Source organism: Thrips palmi, unplaced genomic scaffold (assembly GCF_012932325.1).
Source record: "Thrips palmi isolate BJ-2018 unplaced genomic scaffold, TpBJ-2018v1 HiC_scaffold_16, whole genome shotgun sequence".
NCBI lineage: Eukaryota > Metazoa > Arthropoda > Insecta > Thysanoptera > Thripidae > Thrips > Thrips palmi.
The window spans coordinates 9,960,424-9,979,322 of NW_023144625.1; the positions used below are offsets into that span (position 1 = coordinate 9,960,424).

At 48.2% G+C, this 18,899-nt stretch overlaps 5 protein-coding genes across 9 annotated transcripts; 2 read left to right on the forward strand and 3 right to left on the reverse strand.

The window, feature by feature from the left end:
- The first annotated feature begins 250 nt into the window (after positions 1-250).
- On the forward strand, positions 251-6,737 carry LOC117643131 (arginine/serine-rich coiled-coil protein 2-like). Of its 3 annotated transcripts, XM_034381824.1 has the most exons (10): positions 251-400; positions 921-998; positions 2,605-2,715; positions 3,327-3,395; positions 4,881-5,398; positions 5,488-5,631; positions 5,717-5,847; positions 5,928-6,145; positions 6,236-6,371; positions 6,443-6,737. In XM_034381824.1, the coding sequence occupies exons 1-10, from the start codon at positions 341-343 to the stop codon at positions 6,598-6,600; spliced, it is 1,623 nt and encodes a 540-aa protein (XP_034237715.1). In that variant the 5' UTR covers positions 251-340; the 3' UTR covers positions 6,601-6,737. The 3 variants fall into 3 exon arrangements, with proteins under 3 accessions (XP_034237715.1, XP_034237716.1, XP_034237718.1); XM_034381825.1 differs by lacking the exon at positions 3,327-3,395; XM_034381827.1 differs by lacking the exons at positions 2,605-2,715; positions 3,327-3,395.
- On the reverse strand, positions 6,719-7,926 carry LOC117643134 (coiled-coil domain-containing protein 86). Of its 2 annotated transcripts, XM_034381832.1 has the most exons (4): positions 7,595-7,926; positions 7,213-7,417; positions 7,036-7,138; positions 6,719-6,827 (listed from the first exon to the last, which is right to left on the reverse strand). In XM_034381832.1, the coding sequence occupies exons 1-3, from the start codon at positions 7,786-7,788 to the stop codon at positions 7,055-7,057; spliced, it is 483 nt and encodes a 160-aa protein (XP_034237723.1). In that variant the 5' UTR covers positions 7,789-7,926; the 3' UTR covers positions 6,719-6,827; positions 7,036-7,054. The 2 variants fall into 2 exon arrangements, with proteins under 2 accessions (XP_034237723.1, XP_034237722.1); XM_034381831.1 differs by having other exon boundaries at positions 6,719-7,138.
- Positions 7,927-8,053: 127 nt separating this feature from the next.
- LOC117643132 (26S proteasome non-ATPase regulatory subunit 7) lies at positions 8,054-9,799 on the forward strand. The gene is made up of 5 exons (XM_034381828.1): positions 8,054-8,306; positions 8,599-8,691; positions 8,799-8,977; positions 9,079-9,282; positions 9,386-9,799. The coding sequence occupies exons 1-5, from the start codon at positions 8,132-8,134 to the stop codon at positions 9,737-9,739; spliced, it is 1,005 nt and encodes a 334-aa protein (XP_034237719.1). The 5' UTR covers positions 8,054-8,131; the 3' UTR covers positions 9,740-9,799.
- Positions 9,800-10,030: 231 nt separating this feature from the next.
- Positions 10,031-11,271, reverse strand: LOC117643135 (mucin-5AC-like). Its single transcript, XM_034381833.1, has 2 exons — positions 10,519-11,271; positions 10,031-10,430 (listed from the first exon to the last, which is right to left on the reverse strand). Exons 1-2 carry the CDS (start codon positions 10,742-10,744, stop codon positions 10,252-10,254), a joined length of 405 nt encoding a protein of 134 aa, XP_034237724.1. The 5' UTR covers positions 10,745-11,271; the 3' UTR covers positions 10,031-10,251.
- Positions 11,272-11,426: 155 nt separating this feature from the next.
- LOC117643133 (apolipoprotein D) lies at positions 11,427-18,355 on the reverse strand. 2 transcript variants are annotated; one of them, XM_034381829.1, is made up of 5 exons: positions 18,101-18,355; positions 13,101-13,242; positions 12,771-13,020; positions 12,462-12,613; positions 11,427-12,386 (listed from the first exon to the last, which is right to left on the reverse strand). In XM_034381829.1, the coding sequence occupies exons 2-5, from the start codon at positions 13,227-13,229 to the stop codon at positions 12,060-12,062; spliced, it is 858 nt and encodes a 285-aa protein (XP_034237720.1). In that variant the 5' UTR covers positions 13,230-13,242; positions 18,101-18,355; the 3' UTR covers positions 11,427-12,059. The 2 variants fall into 2 exon arrangements, with proteins under 2 accessions (XP_034237720.1, XP_034237721.1); XM_034381830.1 differs by having other exon boundaries at positions 12,780-13,020; positions 18,101-18,340.
- Between the last annotated feature and the right edge of the window lie 544 nt (positions 18,356-18,899).

An 18,899-nucleotide genomic window follows, 5' to 3' on the forward strand; every position in this document is an offset into this window, starting at 1 on the left:
ATAGTGGATCCAGGGCAGACCTGGAACGCTCCAGAAAGGATCTGTCACGCCAGTCAGGGGATGGCCTGGCTCGGGTCGTGGGTGAATCGCACTGTCCCTCTAAATTTCTTTCCGGAGCGCCGTTCACTGTTTAAGAAGTTGGTCGTGTCCGTCGTTGGTCTAGTGGGGCTTCCCGGCTTCCCTGACTGCCCCCTGGCGCCACTGGTGCTATCTGGCGGCGCTCGGTAAAACTACGTCCAGCCGTTGGTGTGGTGGGGATGTGTTTCGTGTGCGCGCGCAGCAGCAGAAGACCTTTGTCGCCATATTGAATTTGTATTTGTTGTATTTTCGTCTTTCGGACATGGATTCTCTAGCAAACTACGGCAGTGACGATGAAAACGAGGCCATTTCTTCCACAAATGTAAAGTTCGCCATTTTTTCTAGTGTTCCTCTAATGCATTTGTTTGTAGGCAACATTTCCTAGGCGGGTTTCTAACCAGAACTACGAGAGCCTATCTAGGCGACTAGGCACGACAAATTTTGCTATAACCAATTTGTTTTTCTTTCGAACGTTCCGCCTGTTTGGTTATTTGTTTTCCAGTGACAAGCAAGTTTGCCTTTGCCTCTTTCTATCGTTCATTTCATTTGACTTGACCTTTAGTGACTTCACGCCAGGTTATGTCCCCTCTGAACCTTAGTCAAAATATTTGCCTTTGTCGATTTAAAAAATAAATAGTAAAATTGCATCTTCTGGTTTAAAGCGCTTTACATGACAGAATATGCTGCAATATATTGCCAATCATGTGCAGCTTACTGGAAAACCATTTTATTTTGGTGTATGAGGATTTGACTTTTACTGAAGTAGTTCCTTAGATAACACAACACCCTCCTGATCCTCCTAATCTGCCTACCTTTTGAGAAGAATGCATTTCTTTCTTCAGGTGAATGCAAGTTCGGAGCCAGTTCAAAGCCGGATGGAGGGTGACAACTACGACGATGTTCAAATGGAGATGAGTGAGGTATGATATTTTCTTTCAGGAGGTATTTTTTGTATGGGGTAGAACAGTAAGGCTTCTTGATGTAAGAAAGGTTTTGAAAATGATTGCCAGCACCGATAAAGTTTACTCTTCCATTTTATACAAATTAACTTTCTCATTAATTAAACCTCATTTTATCTCCATTATCGTTAATTTTCATCAGATTTGGAAAGGCCTGTTTGTAATTGCTTGTTGCCCTAAACAGCTCTGCTTAGTAATCTTGGACTAAATGCCTTGCCATTTTCTTACATTTTTCCTTGTGCCGACATACAGAATAGTAGTCAGGGTTTCAAACTTCATAGCAATTTATTTTCTAAATTGATTGGTCTTATCTTTTTGGCTTTCCAGTTGTTAAATTTTGCTTATAGGGAGATACTTTTTAAAAGTTACTTTTGTCAAAATAAACCGAATCTTTGTAGGTATTGGTGCTTTAATTAAAGAGCCTGTATGCTTGCTGTAGATGTTAGTCATATTGTTATGCCAGTTCGTTACCAACTGAACGTATCAAGCATGCAATAGAAAGTATTCAGGGTATCGTCAGATTGTACTCAGTATTGCATGCTTGTAGTGTTTGTTGTATGATTGAAAGAAAGAAATATCACCTTGAATTATTATGCCGTGGCAATTCTGATGTTTCATTTTCACACATCTAACACAACTATCATCATTTAGATAAACTTGACCGTGAACACATGTTACTACTACTTGTCATATTGTACAAATGCTCCTGTAAGTGTAGCATTGCAAACTTAATTTTATCCTCTTTAAAATGAATAGGAGTTTCTATTGAAACTGTCTCTGTTCAGCACAAATATTTTTTTGTGAATCTGTTGATCCCTAGTCCCCCTAATGCCTAATGGCAACTGCTATGTGTTATTTATTGATACCAAGCACCAAGCAGTTGACATTTAGGATTGTTATAGTGGGGTACTTTGGTTGTTTTGTACTGAGTTTTCATATTTCAGTCACCTTTCTTTCTTTCTGTTTCAATAATGTAGTTGTGGCTTCATTTTAATCATTTTATTTAGCACTGAGAAAACTTTTTTTAAATGTTGTTTGTTTAAATCCTTACTGCGCACTGCTCCAGTACTACATATATTCATCTTTTGGCTGTCTATAACTGCAAGGAAATCGAACTGTCTTAACAGTTCCTTATTACGTTGTTAGACTTGCTTTGTAATGCTTTTGGTTTCAAAGCTTATTACTTTTTACCAACAGGTTAACTGACACTCATTGAGTTTTTAAGTTGATTTTTATTTACTTACTTTCACAAAATAATTGAATTGCTTCCTGTGCAATCAAACCTGCAGCCTTTTATCTTGCCACTCTCTTGAATGAATGTCATGCCCTCAGAAAAAGGAAGTCTTTGCTTCTCAATCAATCCTTTTTTTTTACTTAGAAAATAATGACAAAATAAAACTGCACTTCATAGTTTAATTTTTGTAAAATCATGACGGTGCATGAACTGAAGGCAGTAACGCATTCCTCTCCCCTTCTTCTGTTGTGCATCTGTAATGGCTATGTGACACATTTGGATGGTGGCATTGAGTTCAGTACATTAACAGTATTTTTGCTGCGATTCTGGCAGAATCCACTTAACGGCAGCAAAGCTCCCTCCGTTCAAGCACATTCCCCTGGCACCTTCCGGTGTGGTGGTGCTCCACACATGGCTCCACCTGCCTGTGCAACCATTTTGTCGGTACGTATATATACCAGGTGCACATAAACCTCTCTCATTCAGTCTTACTGTCTGGCACAAGGTGTAAACAGCTACCACACATGTAACTTTAATTGCACCTTGTCCATGCTTGTGAGATCCTTGTAAAGCAGGAACGGAATAGGTGTGATCTGGACTTTTCCTCACCATTTGTTATTGTGTTCTCAATATTCTCACGCTTATGTTCTACCGCTCCAACCTAGATGTTCCAAGATACAAGTATAGTTTCTCAATACTCTTTGAGGGCTCTTTGCAAAAAGCCATTAAGAAATGTAATCTGCAGAAAATTTGGTGTTTGTTATTTATGCTCATTGTAGTAGCTAATTATTTAAATGAGACCTCATAAATCAGTATCAATATCATTCAAATCAAACATCTGCATACGGCATGCGAGGAAATTATTAGAAATAATAAACAGTAATTTGCAGTTTGAAAGATGTTTGTTCTCCTACATGTATTATTACCTTTCTGGTTCAAGTTTTTGTTTCAGAAGTATCTTCTATTCATGTTTTTATTTCCCTGTATTTTTCCTCAACCTTGTTCAGGAACATTAATACTAAACCTCATAATTTTTATTTTTTAAAATTAACTAGTATACTAGGCGGCGAATGCTGTCTGGGCCTTCTTGGAGGAGAAGCGGTGGCTGTCCAACATCTGTGCAGGTAAAGACCCTCCTTTTAACGTCAATCTCATGATAATTTATTTTAATTTGTAGTGGTTCAAAACTGATGGTATGCGTTTACTGTTGGTGTTTGATGACTTAGTTGGGAATGGAAAACCTGCTCCATCTAAAACTTTATTAAATTTTCAATTTTTCTCTTGTTTTCATTTAATAGTTTTAAATGATGTACTGGTATCTTTACCCTCTTCCAAAATATTACTATCCCTTTAAAAGGTACTTACTTTTTGGAGAAATGTGAAAAGTAAAACTTCTGCCTTTTAACAGAAAAGAAGCTTAGGTGCTCTGAAATATGAACTTGAACCTGTTTAAGTTTTAATTATTGTGGCAACTGTATAGAGCTCTTTCATTGCAGTATTAAAAAAATGTGATTTGTGAATAGGATTTGCTAGGAAACCTTTGAGATATTCATCCAGTGATTTGGATATTTTAAAATAGAAATTGTGCGTGATATGAACCATTCAAATATTAACATAGTCTGTTGAAATACTATCAGTGGTGCGACCACATCCCGTCGAAGTCTTTATTAGTACGAGACTGGAATCAGCGAACGGTGTGAACCAATCCTGGAGCGTTGTTTGCTTGGAACCACCTAAAACCATGGGTGGGGGTGAGTATGGAAGGTGGCGCCTGCCTCCTAACTCAAAGCTTAACAAGTAAGTGATTCCCTTCATAGGACTGTTAAGTCCTTATACAACAGCATAGTTATCTAAATTAGCAACACCTATTTTATGTGAACATTGAAACATGAAATACAAAACATGACATTTTTCTGGCATGATCACAATTTATACACACCAAGTTTACATTATGATAGATTTGCAGGTACTCTGCTTCTTTTTGCCTTGTCTTTATTTCTCTCCCCTTTCTTAAGTTTGCCAATTTTATGATTTCACATGGAGGTGCTTCTGATGTGAAAATTTGCCATTGATGTGTGCTATTTTTAAATGTAGCCTGTTTATGATTAGGTTGTTCACTTTTGTAGGTCTTGTTATAGCATGCCCAATATGTTGTGGTTGTGGTGGGTATCAAGATAGCTTTATTCACAAGTACCACCCACTTGTGATATGTCTTCTAGTGACCAACCATGTCTTGAAATTGCTCTAGGTTCTTTTGTCCAGCAATTTTAGGCATGTGTGATTCAGACCCACTATTGAATCAAATGATATTGTTTAAGTTAAAATGTAGTTGTCTACCTAACATTCCAAATAACTGAACTGAAAATAACATACTACATGTTAGTAAGATTCATTTATGTTTCTAAACCGATTTTGGCATTGTTTTTATAATATTATTCTTTTGTTTGGTTGCTTCACTTTTAAAAAAATACACAATGCATGTTAATTTGTTACTGACTAAAGTAAAGTGAGAATATTCATTGAAACTCAAGACTATTAGAGTATTATTGCCCCTATTTATTTATTATTCTGTGCACAATGATAAATCAAGAATTTTTGTCTGATTTCAGGAGTCCGGTTCTGAATCAGCGGTGAAAGATGATGATGGCAACTGCTCACCTCTCAACCCTGCTAATAACTCTTCTTCATCTTCTCCTGCTTCTACGGCACAATCCCATGGTAGTGAGAGTGATGAAAATGATGACTCAAAGTCAGAGGATTTGCTGTCTAGCTCTGCAAAAGTAAACACACAAGAAAAATTGTTAAAAGATAAAGGTGCTCTGAAACCAGACAAAGATCAGGTCAGGAGAGATTTGGAGAGTCGCAGTAATCGTGACAAGGAAAGAGAGAGAGACCGTGACAAGGAATGTGATAAAGACCGTTCGAGAGACAGAGATGACAAGGACAGAAGAAGAGACTACAGAAGAGAAGAGAGACATCGATCAAGAAGCAGGGATCGAAGAGATAGAGAAAGAAGTCAAGACAGAAGTGGCAGACGTCGATCAAAAGATAGAGATTCTAGGCGAAAGTCGAAAGAAAGGCGCTCTTCGAGTCGGGAATACAGGGAACACAGGAATGCGGACCGCAGGTAAGTTACAAGTCATGTCTCCAAGCTTCCTAGCTACACTTATTCTGGTGACCAACCATTCAAAAATGGTTATGTTTCTTTAATAACAGACGCACTGAGACAAACCGAAGAGACTCTGATCGTAAACGGCACAGATCACGATCTCGCAGTGTTGACAGACACAGACCGGGAACGGATTCCAGAAGCAGTAGCAGCAGTGGAAGCAGTAAGAGTGATGCCCATGCCCGGTCAAGGTAACTTCTTCCTTTTTTGTAATTTTTTGTGACTTGGATTTTTGGTTGCACCTCAAAAACTGACTTTTTCAATTCCAAATTTTAGGGATGTCAAGGTTTTACCATCTGCAGGTAGTAGGTCCCGCAGTAAAAGCCAGGAGAAAGAACGATCACGAACATCTAGCGGTGATTCAAGGAAGTTTTATATGGAAAAGAAAATTGACAGGAAACTTAATGGTAAATTGAATGTCTGTAACATCATGTGCTTTTTAATATTTTGTTTCCCAACAATAAATCTTGTTTTTCTTTTTTTCCAGTTTTAGAACGAATGGGAATTGAGTTGAAAGCTGAGGCTAAGGCATCCATTGGCCTGGTTACTCCTCAAATGCTAGTTCAAAGAACTATGGAGCAGCAAGTAGCGCAGGTAAAGCAAGCCACAGGTGTGGAATTGCCGAGTTACTATAACGCTGCTGCAGTTAACCCTCAAAGACTTGTGGACCAAATTCAGAAGAGAAAACTCTTATGGGGAGCCAAGGTAGTTGCAAATGTTGCTTGATCATGTCTTTACATTTGAAGTTATTTCTCTCCTTTTTTTCTTGAAACCTCATACAAAATTCAATTTCAGAAAGAAGACCCTAGCAAAGCTGCAGCTCCATCACAAACATCAAATAAATGGCAAGGTGCTACCTTTGCCCAAGATCAAGATGGAAAACTGACTGCTAAATTTAACAGGCTGATGGGCATTAAACAGCCAGTACAAGGTTGGTTTTATTGCCTTTATTCAGAGCAGTGCTTAAGAATGAGCCTTAATGTTTGTGAAATCTTTTTCCAGCTCCTGCGGCCACCTCAAGTGGAGAAGGAGGCAGTGAAATTATTAAGAAACAAGAAGAAATGTTTCATAATATGGAAAGCCAATATGAAGTTGCTAGGCTCGCTACACACACGCACCGTGGTTTAGGTCTTGGATTTGGCACATTTCAACACCGATAAATTCTCGTTAATTTTTAATGTGTTATTTTCTATGAACTTAATTCCTGTTAATTTTATTGTACATAGTGATATTCATGTTCTTCACATGTTGTAGGGGTACTGATACAGTAGATTAAACTTCATTTAATAATTGAAAATTTATTTACTCTTATTATAGTATCACAGACAATACTTTACATTGAGTTAATGTAAGTCCTTTAGTTAGGAAGTTTCCAGAAACTGTTAGCCTGAAACAAACAGATGGTCTAGACAGTTAAATTTACAATTCATTCTCAGAGAACTACAATTGTATCTCCCACAGAGTTAGCATGAACCAAAGATTCAAACTTGGATTGTAGGGGAATTGATTTGCCCCAATTTTACGACTAATGCGCTCATGAACTGGGAGCACAGTGAACAAATTGGGACAAATTGAGAGAAATCAAAGATGCTTACAGCATATATAGAGATGCTTCTACACTGAGCCTAAGGTGTCTCTCTTCTCAATATTCCTCAGCTGCTTCTTCTTCAGCCTCTTGAGTTTGGCAGGATTCTTGATCTGCAATAATTGTAACAGTTAGCATCGACTTCCATCAAGAGTAATAAATCAAATGAAACCAAGACAATACATACCACTTGTACTATCTCACTCTTCCTTGCATTTTCTTCCTGCCTCCTCTTGCTTTCCTTCCTTCTTTCACGTTTTGCCTGTTTCATTTGTGCACGTTTTTCTTTCACAGATCTTGACAATTCCCTTGCATGCTTCAGCTCGTTCCGAAGCTTTTGTTGTGCTTCGAAAGACTGCTTTAAGCCTTTGGAAGCAATGAGGGTTGTAAACCTGGAAAACAAAAATAATAGTAAATTAGCACAGGCAAACGAGGGGTTTGAAAAGAAATGCTAGCAAAAATATTCATGAAAGGGATAGTTTAAAGCAGGTAGTGCCTGATGACAACATAACCTGTTTAGAAATTTGGCTTCAGTATAAAATGGTAAAGAGAGCTCAAGCAGTGCTTACCTTGTCTTTTCGTTTTTCCAAAACCTGTTGCCGGGCCTCCTGCTCCGAACATTGCCGCTTTTTTGAGCATTTTCATCCTCGGAACTGCTGGAATCGTCCTCGGGCTCCGTCTCAGTCTTCTTCTCCTCGGTCGCCGAGTTGTTCAAAATACTTTGAATCCGGAGGGCCACCGCGTCCTGGTCAGCGATCGCCATGGCTATTTTAAATCTGCTTTGACTAATGTAAATGAAATGGCCTGGTCAAAATTACTCTAGACTTAAAGCATGCAACTTCAAAATTTATTCCCACGTGGGTTGCGGTAAACGACAGACATGCCACGGGGAAGGGGGGGGGGGAGGGGGGCAAGACCTTGTTTTCTTTTTCTCTCTGTTCTTTTCCCTAAGTAGAACCCTGGACGCACAGAAAACGGTATGCATTAGCCAAAGACTGCAAGAACAAGAGGAAGAAGAAGTGAATGTCGGCTGTTTTGCTTTCTGTTGCAAGCAGCCGTTCCGTTCTGACGATTAACTTTTGTGTCTGTCAAGTACCGACTCAAAAATGCCGAGTCAAGAACCTGTAACTTCCAAAGTGGTGGTTCACCCACTAGTTTTGTTAAGTGTAGTCGACCATTTCAATCGCATGGGCAAAATCGGAAACCAGAAACGAGTAGTTGGAGTTTTACTTGGGTGCTGGCGGGCGAAAGGAGTCCTGGATGTGTCCAACAGTTTTGCAGGTTAGTGCCACTTCTAGAGCTTTTTCAGCTAAAGTAAGACTAGGAATAGTGTAATTCCATCACATTTCATTCATATTTACTGATCTTCATTCATTTTTTTAAAAGTCTGAGTTTATTTTGAGCTAAGAGCAATGAATGACGTTTGGCTGTATCATGCTTAACCTCTGAACTCATTCATTGTTTTTGAAAATAAGTTTGTACTCTTTGCGGCCTCACCACCCTGAGGCTCTGTGCTAAAAACTTGACTACTTCTGGTGACTGTCATAATCATCTCAGTTCTCTGTTTTTCTAGTGCCTTTCGATGAAGACGACAAGGACAAGTCAGTCTGGTTCCTTGACCACGACTACCTTGAAAACATGTATGGAATGTTCAAAAAAGTAAATGGTAAGATGTCTTTATTTTGTCTTAATGATAATCTCTTTCTTATTCCTTGAATTTCCATACTTGTACCTTGGGAGTTTTCTAATGAAATATTTGTATGATTTGCACAGCCCGAGAAAAAGTTGTAGGCTGGTATCACACTGGTCCGAAACTGCACCAAAATGATGTCGCAATCAATGAACTGGTTAGGAGATACTGTCCCAATTCAGTGCTGGTCATTATTGATGCTGCTCCTAAGGACCTTGGTTTACCTACTGAGGCTTACAGGGCAGTGGAAGAGGTTCATGATGTAAGTTTTATTGGATGAATTTTTGTCAAGTTTAATTTCGATTTCAGTTCTTTGGTCTCAGATTTCATGGTGGATGATCTTTCTTTTGGAATTGTTTAAAGGATGGTTCTCCAACTACAAAGACCTTCGAACACGTCCCCAGTGAAATTGGGGCAGAGGAAGCTGAAGAGGTTGGGGTGGAGCACCTCCTGCGTGACATAAAGGATACAACAGTTGGAACACTGTCACAGAGGATCACAAACCAACTTTTGGGTTTAAAGGGATTGCATTTGCAAATCCAAGAGATTAGGAATTACCTTGTTCAGGTAAACTTAAATTTTTCTTTGATTTACCTATTGTTTCTGTTTTTGTTTGCGCTCTTAGCAAAATTTCTAAAATGTCAACTGTGCCTTTGTATGTTTGGTCTAGGTTGGTGAAGGAAAGCTTCCCATCAATCATCAAATTGTCTACCAACTGCAGGATATCTTCAATTTACTCCCAGATGTATCACGAGACACATTTGTTGATTCTCTTTACACCAAAACAAATGACCAGATGCTTGTTGTATATCTGGCTTCACTTGTTCGATCCATTGTCGCTCTTCACAATCTCATCAACAACAAATTGACAAACAGAGAATCTGAAAAGAAAGAAGGCACGGCCAAGAAAGAAGATACCAAGGACAAGAAAGAAAAGGAAGGAAAGGAGAAAGAAGATGAAAAAGAAAAGGAGAAAGACAAGGACAAAGTAACTCCCACATCAAAAGACGATAAAAAGAAATAAATAATTTGCCGTTTTGATCTTTGTAACTTTAATTTTAAGAAATATAATAATTTATACATATTTCAGTCTATGATTTCAGTCCCTAGAAAATGTTTGGTCTCTTAATGCAGTTAACTTCAAGGACACATTAAATTTCATCTCCTTCATTGTTACTTAGTCAATAACAAATTCTACTTTACGAACGTCCCATATTGTTTTGTATGTTACTGTCACTGATTATCATTTTTAAATCTCAGTTTCAAGTAACCTAGAAAGCTTTTATTGTTATGGGTGCTCTGTCTAAATCAACCTTGTGAGTGGAAACACAACCATTGACCAGTTTCCCAACTGTAGGGCACATGGTTCAAAGTGGTCATATTAATTGAAACTTTTTGTAACTTGAGTTTGTGTAGGATAGAGGAGACCTTGTTTTGTTGCCGCATGACTAAATCCCCCTTTATTTTTTTTTTCATAAATAAAAATGGTGAATAAGCCACTTGTACCTTTCACTCAAAGCCCCCGGAGCAAACTGTTTAGAGCACGTCGAAGGACGTGGCGCTGAGCTGCGCGGCCGTGGCCGAGGTGGTGGTGGCGTGCTCCTCGACGGTGCGCACCACGGCCTTCCCCGTGGTGATGGTGGTCTCCTTGGTGGTGCAGCGCGTCACGGTGGGCAGCGGCAAGGTGGCCACGCCGTCCTCGCCGGGCGCCGTGTCTGCAATCACGGCAAGCAGTCCAAGCAAGGCGTGATGGAGGAGAGAACTCCAGAACCACGGCGCTAGGCCCTACGGCTCGGCACGGACCTTTGGTCACGGCCACCGTCGTCTTGACCACCTCGGTGGACGTCGGCGTCCTGGTGGTGACGGTCGTGACGGTGGTGGTGGTGCGCGAGTGCGGGGTGGACGAGTTTCTGGTGTGCGCCTCCTCCGTGCGGACCGGAGTCGTCACGTCGGGGTTGATGACGATGCCCTCGCCCTCGTCCGCGGCGCCGACGCCCGGCAGCGCGGACGAAATCCTGGCCAAAGACATCCTGGTTGTGGCCTCCCTGCTTCAAGTGATGGTGAATTTGGAGGGCGGGGTAACCGACTTTAACAATGGTCGGCAGAGATGCCAACTTTGGGGTGGGGAGGCCCGGGTCTCGGGGCAACTTGTTCCAAGCGAGTCGGTGTGGGCTGAAGAGATGGCTGCAATGGGAAGGGCTCGAGTTCGAGTCCCAATCCTGAGGTCGCCCAGAGAGAGCACTGGGGTACGATTCCTAGGCACAGAAATATTTTCCTCAGTTGAGTGCTGGTGGTACCATCACTCTAAGTTTAGACGAACATTCACTAATTGGTGCCTCGGTGGCTGAGTGGGCTGAAGTGGCGGTCGTGTATCGAAGAACTTGGGTTCAAATCCCGGATGGGAATGGCTTTTATTTTGCGGCGGCAGCGTGTCGAATGGGTGGCCTACCTTGACGGCGCGGCCTTACAATCCTGGCCGGCTATAAGACGCGATGCAAACGTCCAACGTCCATCCCTCTCCCCGCTATGTTGTAATAGGTGCAAAAGGCAAAAGAGTTAGTGTGTCCGCTCTCCCTCTCCACCCTAGCGTGTGAGGTGGGTGGCCTACCTTGTTGGCGCGGCTCTGTATATTAGAGGCTGGCTTTCCCTCTAAGATGCAAAAGAGTTCCCGCCGTCGGCTCCCCCCCGGGAGAATAGAATCAAAAACAATGTATATGGCACAGTTTATTATTTTAAAATAGAGGAATACAAATAAGACCCACAGTTTACAATCGTGAAACAATTGAAAGTCATCGTTGCGTGGAATTACACGTCTAAAAGTTTATAGAAAAAAGTGATTTAAAATTGAGCCATCCGCCATCCTCCTATCGTCTTGTCGCCCTCAGCTTGCTATCAAGCCTTATCACAGGTTTATCAGATCAAACTCGTCAAAAGGAACCTCACAGAATCACCAAAAAAGCAGCAGCTTGTAACCGCACTATGAGAAACAAATGGTGTCTAGTAGCTTTTATGGGTCGCACGAGATGAAAATAGAACTGCAGTCTCTTATCTCCCGCCTTCGCCTTGGTGAGGCAATACTTTTAGGATCTTTGGCTGCGCTTCGCTATGTCCGATGGCAGCTTTGTATCTGTGTACACAAAGTTTTCACGACGAAACATTCTTTCAAAAAACGCACCGGTTGGCAATTCCCCCCCCTTACGGCCGAAATTTGGCGCGGCGGAGATGAAAGATTTCCGGCGGCCGTGTCGCGGGGGGAGGGAAGTCCCACGGCAGTTGCGGAAAATTTTCGGCACGGGTCTTGAGCGAGGGGGAAAGAGGGGAGCTTAAATTTGCAAGTTCGGCGCTCAGGGCAGCCACTCGGCGTCGCGGTCGCTGAAGCGGCCGTGGTAGTTGTCGTTCTGCTGGACCTGGTCGCGGCCCTCCTCGGCGTTGGCCTTCTTCTCGCCGCGCACCGTGTGGTACACCTTCTTGGCGCCGTCCGCCACCAACTCGATGCCGTCGCCGATCTTCTCGCCCGCCTTGCGCACCACGCCGGCCGCCGACTCGGCCGTGAACGTGTCCTCGTCGATGTTGATGTCCACGCCCTCGGGCTTCTCCACGGCGCAGTTGGTCTGGTCGATGATGGACAGGTCGAAGGGGTCCACGCCCAGCGCGCTGATGCGGTTGCGGATCTGCGTCCAAGAAAAAAGTGTTAAACGAGCAAAACAATAACGCAACGGGAAACCCCTTTTTAAAAAACCGCATACCTTGTCCAGGTACTGCTTGTCCAGGGTGCGCTGCCGGGCGAGGATGGACACCGACTGGCGGTTGGCGAAGGCCAGCTTCTGGCAGGTGAAGACGGCGGCGTAGGTCGTGTAGTCCGTCATGAAGATGCGGTAGGAGGCACTGCCGGCCACGCCTGGAGCACAACAAGTGAAAAACGGTGCCCCAGAAAACGCCGAACACAAACAAGCCTCGCAAATACAACTCGATAGCAGATGGGACGTGAACCCCAGAAAAAAAAAGCGGTTAGTCAAGCGTTATCGTACGTGGTTAGTAAAAAAGGAAATACTTGCAGCACGTACTCAGCGGGAAGTGGACCGTCATGTTGGCGTTGGTGGTGGCGCCCGGGTTGACGTGCAGCAGGCCGGTGTAGCGGTACTTGTGGTCCACCGAGGTGAGCCCCAGCAGCAGGTGCTCGCTGATCTGCTCGATGCGGAACTGGCCGTGCGCCTCGCCCTGCGCCTCGGGGGTGCGCGTGATGTTGTACACCAGGCAGCGGCTGCCCGTCGACGTCTTCTGGATCACGTACCACTTGCCCAGGAACTGGAAACGAGCGCGCGGTCATCAGCACCAAACAAAAACAAAAACAAAAACAAAAAACGGAGGCAGAGCTCTGTAATTACCTTGTCCACTTCAAAGTTGGGCATGGGCTCGACGCTGGGACAGGAGCCAAGGTGGTAGGAGTGGGCCGCGACGCAGGACACGGCCGCCAGCGCCGCCAGCAGCACCGCGAAGATCCTCGTGGTGGTCATGGTGGTGGTGATCCTAGTCACAGACAACAAGGGCGTCATCACTCATTCACTTCCATTTACTCACACGAAATGACAACGGCGGCAGGTGGGGGCGCCAAGCAAAAACAAACATCACAAAACAAACACCAAAAACAACAACGCAAACAACAAAAGCGCGCGCCGAGCCCCGCGCGGCCGCGCCCACCGCCCACGCTCGCCAACTTCTATGACTGATTAGGCAGCGTGCGGCATTGATTAACTTTTTTTCGATGGAGGCCGTTTTTGGCTTTCGGCTTTCAGCCAGCGGGGAGAGCAACGAGATCGTTTCACTCGCTCACGGTGAGTGAGTCGCTCACTGCGCTCACTCGACTCATTCGAGTCGCATCGTTTCTGAAACCACCCAAGAGGGCGTTGGGTGGTTTAAAAAACGATGCGACTCGAGTGAGTCGCTCACTCACCGTGAGCGAGTGAAACGATCTCGTTGCTCTCCCCGCAGCGCTCCATCGCGCACAATGCAGCACCGCCAATGTCTTCTCCAGAGCTCCAAAAGAGGATAAAATGGCCGTGAGTCCCTTGTCTGGCCGTGGTCCGTCGGGCCGGTCGGGGCGCGCTTTAAGTACAGTAACGGCGACTGTAACGCGGTGTAGCGCCTGGTCGCGGGTTCAAAGCCCGGTCGGGGCGGGGCGCACAGTGGGCCAGAAGACCAGTGGAGGCGGCTGAAACTCTAGACGCGTTTTGAGCTCCAGAGTCGCTAAATGGGACTCGAACCGAACGTGTGACCCCACCAATGGATTGCTCTCCGAACGAGGAATCCATTGGTGGGGTCACACGTTCGGTTCGAGGCCTGTAGCGACTCTGGAGCTCAAAACGCGTCTAGAGTTTTGGCCGCCTCCACCGGTCTTCTAGCCCACTGTGGGGCGGTGGGGCCGGCGATCAGCACCACCCCTTCCGAACCGAAAGCCCCGTTGATTATTTTCCATTCACTCCGGGCCCACATCACGGCAGCGCGCGGCGGGGGGGCCGTTCCTCGCGTGTAATTTGCATTTTATCAAACTGCTGAATGAATCCTGAAACTTTGCGGGCCGCGCCAAAGCCCGTTAAAGCGCGCGCGCGGCGCGAATTGGCGTGGCTGGGCAAGCGCACGGGGCGGGGCGGGGCGGGGCGGGGCGGGGCGGGGCGCCCGCTTCTTTCAAGGGGATGATGGCGCGGGCCGTTAATCACCGAAGGCACCGAAGGCTGCCGAGAGGAATCAAACGAGAAATTATTTCAAGCTGACGCGCCGAAAAAAAAGTGGCTAGTGGCTCCGGCGGCGGGCCGTGGAGGCCGTAGACCAGCAGCGCGGGGGCGGCAATTTGGAATAGCTCCGTCTCGCTCGCGCGGTAACTGCCGGCCTGGCGGGGCTGGCAGCCAGGCGCAGCCAAGCGGCCTGGCAGCCGGCCGAGGGAAGGCCGAGACATGCAGCGAAGGGTTTAGCTCATCCATCAGACGGGTGGCGCTTCTGTTCAACAGCACGGCGTTAAGGTCGCCCTCGGGGCGGGGCGGGCCGGGGGCATCAGCGTCACAGTATAACACAGGGGCCTCGGAGCCCCCCGAGAGGGAAAGGGGGGGGGGTGCTGTGTATAGATATGGTGATTGGCGACCACTACAAAGTGAGGCCCGGCCAGGCCCGGCCGGCCGCACGGGTGGGTGCGCCCAACCAAGAAGCCGCAGGCCGGCCAAACACACCAAGCCTACAAACACGCGCCCGCACGCACACACGAGCACACACACTCACCCACTCTCTCCTACACACACACACACACACACACACACACACACACACACACACACACACACACACACGCACGGCCACGGCCTAGATCAGCACCGACCGCCAGGCTGGCAAGGGCGTCGTCGTCGGCGCACGCACTACAGTATGTAAACCGCACGGGCGCCGCGCCGCCGCGCCGCCGCCACAGTGTCGCACCGTCGCACCCCCGCCGCCCTCGCGTCTCATTTACATGCATGACGAGGAAATTGACGTTGAGCAGGAGCCAAGCCGGCCACGTGATGGGCAGAGCAGGCACAGCAGGCAGAACCAGCGCCCTGGGGCATCGGCGGGGCGGGGGCGGGCGGGGCGGGGCGGGGCGGGGCGGGGCGGGCGGGCGGGGTGGCATTGAGTAGGAATAAGTGGCTCCGGGCGGCAGGCCGGCACGGTAGAGGGATGGGGCGCGTCACGCGTGTACTGCAGAGTGAAAGCCAATCTTTGTGCCAGAAAACTCCAAGTCGCGTAGTTGGGACCAAAAATGGCGGATTTAACCAGCGGAATCGTCGTGAATTTCGCCGGGCATTTTGTCGACCAGGCCTTGAAATTTAACAGGGGGTGAACTCGCACGACGCCGATCAAAATTCTGTCGCAACCAGTTCAGTCTGTCTCTCTCGCTCTCGCGGGCCGAGCCCAGGCGAGCCATGAAACGTGAGAGTGCGAGAGAGACGGCGCGTGCTGCACCGACCCATCGATCATGCCTAAAGGTCGCCGCGTTATCACTATTGAACCGGGGGCTTGACTCGCCAGAGTAATAAAAGGCAGAAATAAAATGTTGCCTAGTCAATCAATAACAAGAAAAAAAGGGCGAGGGGGGGGCTGCGTGCCCCACCCCGCCCCGACACGGGAAAGCTCTCAACTCACGGCAGGCAGGACAGTGCAAGGCTGTTGAGCGATTCCGATCATCGCTCGCACGTCTCTCTCGCACTCACGGGGCGTTCCGTACAGTCGCGAGAGAGACAGACGCGACGTGGAATCGCTCTGCTGGACTGTGACACTGTGATATCGCGTCGCCTTCCCCTCCGGCCTCCGGCCCGACGGAGAGCCACTGCGAGTCGGCGGCCGCGTCGCCGCCGGGCGGCCTAGGCAACCCGATCCACGCCGGAGCGCTGCAGAGGCGTGCAGAGGCCTACGCCGCCCGGGGCTCGGAGCTCTTAACCTCTGGGCCGCGCCTTCAGCGTCGCCTGCCCCGCGGGGCACAAGTGGCACTGACATTGACATTGGCGTAGCTAATGCGCTGCACTGATGGGCGGCCCGCCACTGTCAAGGCCCCCTGCTCCAGAGGCTCCCGGCTCCGCCACTGCCTGCCACTGCCCCGGCCTGGATAGCCCGGATAGGCCAAGGGGGAGGCCGCGTCGTCAGACTACGTCAGACTACGTCAGGCTGCCCAATATAAAACTACTCAGCGGCGCGGCGGCGCGGCGGCCGGGGAGGCGCGACGCCCGCGATCGCTACGCCAAAACTTTCCGCGCCCGTCGCGGAAAATAGAAAACGGGAAAGCGTAAATTTGCAAAGATTTCTCTGGAAATTTTTAGCGAGAGCTTAGGGAAAGTACAGACCATGGAGTACGTGATGAAGTCTGAAAGTGCGTCGTAAACATGAGATATGAAAAGTTTCGTAGTTCTTAAGGGTTTGCAAATATATCGTCATGTTTTTATAGGCTGTCCACGTAATAATATTCCGAAAAAAAATATTTATCAAGGCATACTTGACAAAACGTATCGTGTTAAAATATTTCGTAAACAAACGAGAGTTTCCAACAGTGCAGCACGCGAGGAAGTGCATTATTGGGGTGTCCAACGCCGCGGCAACTTTCTTTTCTCTGCTTTTCAAAACTTTTTTTCCCGCGCCAGCTCTGCAAGGGAGATGACCTTCGGCTTCGGCTTTCCGTCAAACTTCGGGGCGGCTTTGGACATCTAGACGGCCGCCGCGGCGGTAACTCGGAATACAGGCCTCCCCGCGCCGCACAGCGCCACCCAACAGAGCTGGACGCAGCACAGTGGGCCAGAAGACCGGCGGAGGCGGCCAAAACTCAAGAAGCGTTTTGAGCTCCAGAGTCACTAAACAGGACTCGAACCGCACGTGTGACCCCACCAATGGATTCCTCGTTCGGAGAGCAATCCATTGGTGGGGTCACACGTTCGATTTGAGTCCCACTTTGCGACGCTGGAGCTCGAAACGGCGTCTATAGTTTTGGCCGCCGCCACCGGTCTTCTGGCCCACTGTGCGCAGCCCCTCGCAGCCCGCCCCCTCAGGAACCCCACAGGACCCAGCAGGACCCGAAAGTGGTCGGCCGGAAGTCCGTGACACTAGCGGGGCTCCGAGCGCGGCTGCCTAGGCCAGTACGGCTCTGCCGTGGGCCAGCCGAGGGCGTACCGTACGACCTGCACAAACGGCAGGCAGGAAATGGAATTCCTGGACCGTCCCAAACGAACGGCACTTCCCCGCCACCGGCAGCGGCGGGCCTCGCCGTCGTATAAGCATAACAACTACGGACTGCCATTGCACCGCACTGCAAAAGCATCTCCCCACTGCCAGCCAGTCGAGAGCTCCAACAAGAGCTTCCAGGACACTTATTTTTCCGGGCGCCTTGCTGCTGCTACCGCCTCCGGGCCTTCCGGGCGACCACTACACCCACTGCACCACCCCGTAGCCCGCGCGCCCTGGAGCTGCCCGGAGCGCGCGATCCATCGCACCGGAAAACTTGGGCAAACAGCTTCGGAACCGTGATGCGAATTGCTGTCAGCAGGCCGTGGCCGTGGCCGCCGAGGCCGTAGCCGCGCACAGTGGGCCAGAAGACCGGTGGAGGCGGCCAAAATCCTAGACGCGTTTTGAGCTGCAGAGTCGCAAAGTGGGACTCGAACCGAACGTGTGACCCCACCAATGGATAGCTCTCCGAACGAGGAATCCATTGGTGGGGTCACACGTTCTGTTCGCGCTCTGTATAGCGACTCTGGAGCTCAAAACGCCTCTAGCGTTTCGGCCGCCTCCACCTGCCTTCTGGCCCACTGTGCCGCGAAGGCCGAGGCCGTTGACGGATGGAAAGGAATAAGTCGGAGTCCGCCGCGTCACCGCCTCGTCGACTTACCGGGACGCCGCTGCTTTTTCCACTGTATCCACTACTGCGCCGCTGGTCGCTGGACGTGCTCGACGCCGTCGTCAAGCACGCTGCCCGGTCGCTGGTGCACTGGCACTGGCGGTCGCTCCACTCGTCTTTGACTGTCGGGCTGCGCGTGGAGCGGACGGAGCGGAGCGCGGTGCGGAGTGGAGTGAGCAGGAGTGAGGTTCACCGTCTGCCGGCCTGCGTCGCTTTGTCAGATTCTTCTTCGGCGGTCTCTATTATCGCCTCCTCCTCACCGCCTCTCCGTCATGGAGAGAGAGGGAGGTAGAGGGAGGGACGGAGAGAGGGCGGGGCAGGGTGCCGGGCCAGCCGCCGCTCTCCGCGACACCTGACGTCATCGCTTCTCAAGACTGCCCTCTCTGTTCTCGGTACCTCATAAACGGCGAGGCACTTGTGACGCAGACGGCGACCCGACGATTCGCGAGATGGTGACAGAGAAAGCAACAACAAGAGCAAGAGCGGGCAGCGCAGCCAGCGAGCGCAGAGCGGCGGAGTGACACACACTGCGCGCGGCCGTGCTGCGCCGTGCGGTGTGGCCGAGCCATTGACCCCACCAGGCCGCGTTCAACGCGTCAACGTGCGCGTGACTTGGACCCGAGTGGTGTCGAGTCGGGGCTGGAACCGTTCGACCAGAAAGAATTCCTCCAAATTTCCCTCCAAAAGGCGACAAATGAACTTGAAACAAATGAACAACAATGACCCACGCCCTTTCCACGCGTACGTACGCGGAAACGCAGGGAAATGCAAAATGGGACGCTCGATCGGT

Excerpts from the sequence above, each read along its gene's own strand:
- LOC117643134 (XM_034381832.1), bottom strand. The coding sequence starts at position 7,788 with ATGGCGATCGCTGACCAGGACGCGGTGGCCCTCCGGATTCAAAGTATT. Across the intron at positions 7,418-7,594 it reads TGGAAAAACGAAAAGACAAG|GTTTACAACCCTCATTGCTT; the intron begins GTAAGCACTGCT and ends TTTGTTTTCCAG. Across the intron at positions 7,139-7,212 it reads AGAGTGAGATAGTACAAGTG|ATCAAGAATCCTGCCAAACT; the intron begins GTATGTATTGTC and ends CAATTATTGCAG.
- LOC117643135 (XM_034381833.1), bottom strand. The coding sequence starts at position 10,744 with ATGTCTTTGGCCAGGATTTCGTCCGCGCTGCCGGGCGTCGGCGCCGCG. Across the intron at positions 10,431-10,518 it reads GACGGTGGCCGTGACCAAAG|ACACGGCGCCCGGCGAGGAC; the intron begins GTCCGTGCCGAG and ends CCGTGATTGCAG.
- LOC117643132 (XM_034381828.1), top strand. The coding sequence starts at position 8,132 with ATGCCGAGTCAAGAACCTGTAACTTCCAAAGTGGTGGTTCACCCACTA. Across the intron at positions 8,692-8,798 it reads AATGTTCAAAAAAGTAAATG|CCCGAGAAAAAGTTGTAGGC; the intron begins GTAAGATGTCTT and ends TGATTTGCACAG. Across the intron at positions 9,283-9,385 it reads TTAGGAATTACCTTGTTCAG|GTTGGTGAAGGAAAGCTTCC; the intron begins GTAAACTTAAAT and ends TGTTTGGTCTAG.
- LOC117643133 (XM_034381829.1), bottom strand. The coding sequence starts at position 13,229 with ATGACCACCACGAGGATCTTCGCGGTGCTGCTGGCGGCGCTGGCGGCC. Across the intron at positions 13,021-13,100 it reads CCAACTTTGAAGTGGACAAG|TTCCTGGGCAAGTGGTACGT; the intron begins GTAATTACAGAG and ends GCTCGTTTCCAG. Across the intron at positions 12,614-12,770 it reads CTTCCCGCTGAGTACGTGCT|GCGTGGCCGGCAGTGCCTCC; the intron begins GCAAGTATTTCC and ends GTTGTGCTCCAG.
- LOC117643131 (XM_034381824.1), top strand. The coding sequence starts at position 341 with ATGGATTCTCTAGCAAACTACGGCAGTGACGATGAAAACGAGGCCATT. Across the intron at positions 2,716-3,326 it reads CCTGTGCAACCATTTTGTCG|TATACTAGGCGGCGAATGCT; the intron begins GTACGTATATAT and ends AAAATTAACTAG. Across the intron at positions 5,399-5,487 it reads CACAGGAATGCGGACCGCAG|ACGCACTGAGACAAACCGAA; the intron begins GTAAGTTACAAG and ends CTTTAATAACAG.